Raw genomic sequence first — 5,878 nt, forward strand, 5'->3', positions numbered from 1 at the left:
AGGTCAATCTGTCAACTATTTATTTACTCTCTCTGAGCACTCAAGCAGAAAAAAGTGAGATGAACTGACAGTTTATCGGAAAACTTTATTATAGGTTTTAATGCCTATCGTTTTAAAAACAAAGATTCTGGAAAAATAAAAATACTATAGCCTTAGCTAACATTTCAACATTCTAATGGCTGATCTTAGGACATCTGTAATGATTTTTTTTGTCTTTTAGTATAATAGCCTGACCCATTATAATCAGTTGCAGAAAAGGCTTGTATGGGTTTGCATTGGTATCACAAGAGGACCTAATCAGCCGAATCAAGATTTGTTACTTAACTTTAATTATAATGAAACTGTTCTGTGGCTTAACATTAACATGTTACTTAACATTATCTTAACATTTCATTTGTCATTATAATTTACACACCTGGTATTACTGACCCACAAATGACATAGTTTCCAACTGACAATATCTTAAAGTGTAAGCTCGGTCTGGCAGCCCTGTCCCTGAACAGTGAATGTAAAGCAAGCACCGAGCACGACTGCATTTTATTTGGTTCATACCTATATGCTCTGTGAATATGTTGCCTATGACACCAGCAGTAAGCCGTAAAAAGCATTGACCGTCTATGGTTTGGCTCATGTGCATAACCATGATAAATCTGTCACAGCGAAACAAAGGGACACAATGAAAAGAGTTTGGAGAGAGGGAGAGAACACACACATGCAAAATGAAGATGATGGAAGTGATGGCATGACTGAACCACAGAGGGAAGAACGATACATAGCAAGAGGACAAAAAGGTGGTGTTCATTTCATGGGTTCGTACTGAATGAGACGTAATGCATTTTCATTTTCCAGCACCCCTTGGATGAATTCACCCTCCGCAAGGCGTTCTAGGGAAAAGACAAATAGAAAGAATGCTATTAACATTTGATTCAATTAACAAACACTACCTCCTCATACAATTAATAGATAAAATAGAAATGTGGACAATTCAAAGATATTTTCTTAAATTCTGAAAAGATACATTTAGATTGGCTTTGCAGATTGCAGTGCAGTAAAAATCAGCATCAAACTTAACTTTCATACTGTAACTCTCAACTTAGCTCTCATATAAATTGTATAATATACACTGTCTATGTATTATTAACCATCCACATGGTGATCTGCTGCTTGGAAGTCCTTAGTGACTATAGAACAGGCAGGCATTTAGAAATGCCATATTTCTAAACCTTTGACACATAACGGCCATGGCCCTAAAAAAACTCCCATAGTGCTTTAGTGAAAGAGGAGTGACTTTACCATTGTCCTTCTTGTTGAAATATGACCACAGCTTTTCTGCTCTCTTCTCTGGGGTGTTCTCATCTGCTGGGAGTTTTTCCTGGTCTTCTTTGGGGATCAGCTTGAAGATGGCCTAAGAAAGTCATAACATATTTTTGAATTATTTAAATTATTTTAGTTCAGATCATTTAAATTGGAGTCCTCCTCAAGCCCTATAAGGAACACATCTGGTACTGCCAGTTTACTCACAGGCATACACACAGCATCCTGATGCTGTGATATGACCCTTGTAGTAAACAAATGTGACCACAGGGGGGAGGCCAGGAGGTCATTGTCTATAAGGAATAGTGCAGTGTGCCAATTGAACCTGTGTATCTTTGTAACACTAACTGTTGAGTAGCCTACTTTACACTAAAGCAGTGCAAACTGAAAAATGTCCCACCCCTAAAACAATGGTGGGTCATCACACTTCTATCAGAATAATGTAATTATGGGTCATCTCATATCGCCATATTGCTGCAAAACTGTACCAAAGCTCTCACTATAAGGATACACACAATTGCACATGGTATAATGTTTGTCAGAAAAGGGTTACCCCAAAATATTGGAGCGATCTTTGCACATATAAGCATTAAGAGGTGGAAGCTCACTTTTGTTTTGTGCCTCACACACTGGTTGACTAGCCTAGAAATCTAGACGCACCCTAGTCTAGCAACTCTCCGTTAGCTTGTGAGCTCGAAAAATTAAACTTCTATCAGGCTAATCAAATTGTGTATAGAGTCGTTAGGTGGGCTTTACATAATGATTGATGGCAGAGTTTCAACGGTTTGGCTTGAATTCCCTGCTACTTGAAAACAAATAAGATGGATGTTGCTGTTGGCGAAAAGTGTGACACGAGGTAAGCTTTTACTAAGTTGTCAAACTTTTGAACTAACCAACTCCGCTGGTGGGAAACGCATGGGACTCATAGCGCTGCCGCTGTCCTTTTGCGTGCAGAGGGAATTTGAAAGACAACTGATTATCCCGCCCCTCGGACTAAGCACTGCGAACGGTGAGTGCCCAGACCCTACATTTTAATGTGGGTTTGGCTCGTCAGGCTACTGGTTGACCACAGGAAATCTGTATTTGTTCAACAACCAAGGCATGGACCTTTTGAGAATATAATACTTGCAAATGACTAATGGGTAAACTGCTGGGATGCTGTTATTCCCTAACTCTGCCACATGCCAGTAGCTTTGCTGCCCCAACATGTTTCAGTACTATCAGTTAGACATTGTTTTTCTGTAAGCACAGTGATTTTTAAAACAATGAAACCCTATGAGTCCTAATCATATAGGCCTACTGAGGATGGAGCAGGGGTTTCTCCTTTACAAAGTATCCAACAGAAAACATCACTCTGTGTAAGTAATAAACTCCCAGAGCCATTGATGGTTCTTTATGGAACAAACTAGGTCTATATAATAAATTCCACTCTATGTGAAAATAAGCAATATTTGTTGGTTAAATGTTTGAAACATTTAAAATAAACATCTTGTTCTAGGTAATTCTGCCCATTGAAGAATATCACATCTACTCTTAGATTGGATATTTGTTAAGCATACAGAAATTGTTTGTGGAGCATGTGGTGAAAGGCCACAGTTACCATTACAGCGCCATGTGTTTAAAACTGGAGACTGCTGTAAAGTTCAATCTTGATTTCAGTCACTCTCACATCTGAGAATATTTAAGGACATTTTCGAGTAGGCTAAGCGTTAGAGATTCCTTTCTGAAGCAGTATAACAAAGTAACAAATGGGGTGGCTGTCTGAATGTAATTACGGAGTAAGGAATCAGATAAGGAACCAGGCCGGCACTCTTAAAGTGAGCAGCAGATAGGAAAAGAGCACTTGACTCAGGCGCTTAAAGACAGATTAGGGTAGATTAGGGCCATGGCCAAGCCACAGGCGGAGAAACAAGCTGCTCTCTGGTGCTGTTAAGCTCTGATATATGGCAGGGTATATCACTATCTCTCTCCTCCTATCTCACAATTCTTATGGAAGGTGCTGGAGTTGTGATATATGAGCCTCTACACATTGCCAGGGAGAGGAATATCTCTGGTGAAAAGGATGTGTAGCCTACATCACAACTGACCAAACATACACATATCCTATCCTTCTTAAAAATGTTAACATTCATGCTTAGAAACTCAATGTCCATGGCCCTTACTATGACCCTTTTCCTGATTTTGATCATACATGTTGTTTACAACAACAAACAACAAACAACAAGCAACCAACCAAACACTGAAGCCCAATTCTTATGATAGTAATAGCTCAGTAATGGACTTGGAATGTTTTTGCACATCACATTTGTAATTCACTGCCCAAAAGCAACCTAGTTTTTGGCTGAAATCCTGTTCAATTTTAAGGAGATTTCAGATGTAATGGCACTATCTCAATGGGTTACTGATGTGTGATGTTTTCAAGATTCTTAATAATAGGATATGAATAACTCATAATGAGTTATAACAAACACAAAGCAATATCATTGGGGAAAGTTAAAAAAATAAAGGATCAACAAAGAATCAACAAAAAGTACCAAGCTTCCACTTCCTATTTTCCACTTTTCTTGTCTAATATAGGCTACCTCTACAAATAAATTAGGCCTACTTGGCCCAAAACAAAACCCAGTGTTCAACATTACTATTAATGATCACATGGTTTAAGTAAACATCGCTTCAGACTCAGTAGCTTTGACTCAGTAGATTACTGCCTACGAGGCGTGCTCAAAATAGTAAACAAGTTTTCTTTAAAACAAAACAAAAACAGGTTGTGTCTTATTTTGATTGAAAATAGAAAGGAACACCTGAGGCCTTGAATACAGTTTTCTGCCATAGGATTCCTCAGAGTGAGAAACGAATGTAAATCCATAGCAAAGATGCTGACCTACATTAAGATCTGCTCAAAAGGATCTTAGCCCCATAATTCTCTGAATTACTCTAAGTGGCTATGCACAACCAAGGGCGCGGGAAGCTGCAGCACCCCCTGCTGGCAGGAGATAATTACTAATTCGCTGTCTGACATGATTTATATTTTTGTATGTGAAATGATGAGTCAAATAGCAAAAAAAGGTTATGGATAGGTTCGAATATAGGCTACTAAAAATTAACAGTAAGAGATCAACGTGAACGTGAGTCAGTTACTGTAAGAACCGTAGCGTGGTTTCATCTATTTGATAGCGATCAAGTGTGTAGGCCTACGGTTGATATAGGCCTACATAGGCTATTCTATGCGATTTACACGTAAAAAAAAAAACATGGATAAGCTGAAAGAAACTTTAGTTGTGTTTTACAGTTTTGCAAAAATAATAAATGCATAGCTAGTGAAATCATTTCACTATCCTAGTCGCTAAGATAGAAATTATTAGGACACATAGGCTACTTGCTGTGGAGACGACACACTTAAGGCTATTCAGAAATTATTTGCGAGATCATTGCAGCCTGATTATTAGCCTATATTTAAAGCCTAACATCTCTGGTGTGGTTTTGACGATCAGAAAAGTAATTTTCCTTAGCTATAGTGAAATAGGCTAACGATGTCAAGTGCGCTTATGTGGGGGTTAGGGTGGGCGCAGTGGACTCGGAGTGCTGTCGCGGAACATTGGAATTTGTGGCTGCCCAGGACTTTTCTAAAACTTCTCGCTATCACCCGCACATCGCACTAAAATGACGTATTTAGCATTCAAAATCCTGCGGGGGGGGGTCGTCGGACATCCATTATTTTTGTTATTGAGCACCCTTGGTCAAAAATAGTTTCCCGCGCGCCTGTGCACAACATGGAACATCTTTTAAGTATTTAAGTTACGTCTACTACAATACATGCAATTGAAATTTCAAAGCATCCCACCAGAGTAACCCTGATGAAACTCACTTGGCAGATCTCTCCCACTTCTGACTTGGTGATATAGCCATTCTTGTCCACATCGAACAGTGAGAAAGCCCACTCTAGTTTCCGCTGTGTCTTTCCACCTGAGGTCATGTGTAGAGCAATGATATACTCCTTGAAGTCCAGTGTTCCATCATCGTTGGTGTCAAAGGAACGGAAGACATGCTGAGCGTATGTCTTTGCATCACTATCAGGGAAAAAGCGTGCGTAGATGGCCTCAAACTCTTCTGGGTTGATGCGTCCACTGGGGCACGTCTTCTGGAAGTTCTCGTACCATTGGGCCAACTCGTTCTCTGAGAATTTGGTGTGCAGCTTCAGATCCTCCAGGATCTCCTTAGACATGGCGCTGCTTTTTGAGTTTCCCATCTTGTGCTGTGGATGTGGAGTTGGCGCACCCTTTGGTGAAGCCTGCTATCAGAGGGGGGGAAAAAGTCCACTCAGGTCCACCCAAGTTGAATCTTCTTCACTGTCTCAGAAATCAGACCTCTAGTCCAGACAAGTTGCAGTACACAAGGCTTTCCGGATCGACTGACCGTTCACTTGCTGGACCTACCTGTGATAACTACTGAGGGAATCATAAGTTCCCAAGACAAGAACTGGATATTTAAGGGATGACGAAAGCCTGGGGTGGCAGACAGTAAGAGAAGATGAAGAGATAAAGGTTGAGGCAGACTTAGGCTGCTA

The 5,878-nt window shown here is 40.0% G+C and overlaps 1 protein-coding gene across 1 annotated transcript; it reads right to left on the reverse strand.

Annotated features, from left to right (window-relative positions):
• Positions 1–798: 798 nt before the first annotated feature.
• On the reverse strand, positions 799–5,560 carry rcvrn2 (recoverin 2). The gene is made up of 3 exons (XM_076281073.1): positions 5,180–5,560; positions 1,294–1,405; positions 799–884 (listed from the first exon to the last, which is right to left on the reverse strand). Exons 1-3 carry the CDS (start codon positions 5,558–5,560, stop codon positions 799–801), a joined length of 579 nt encoding a protein of 192 aa, XP_076137188.1.
• Positions 5,561–5,878: the final 318 nt, after the last annotated feature.

This window comes from Alosa pseudoharengus, unplaced genomic scaffold (assembly GCF_046254945.1).
Source record: "Alosa pseudoharengus isolate Yale_2024_CS ecotype anadromous, Long Island Sound unplaced genomic scaffold, YU_APseudo_1.1 YU_APseudo_1.1_scf_12, whole genome shotgun sequence".
Taxonomy (NCBI): Eukaryota; Metazoa; Chordata; class Actinopteri; order Clupeiformes; family Clupeidae; genus Alosa; species Alosa pseudoharengus.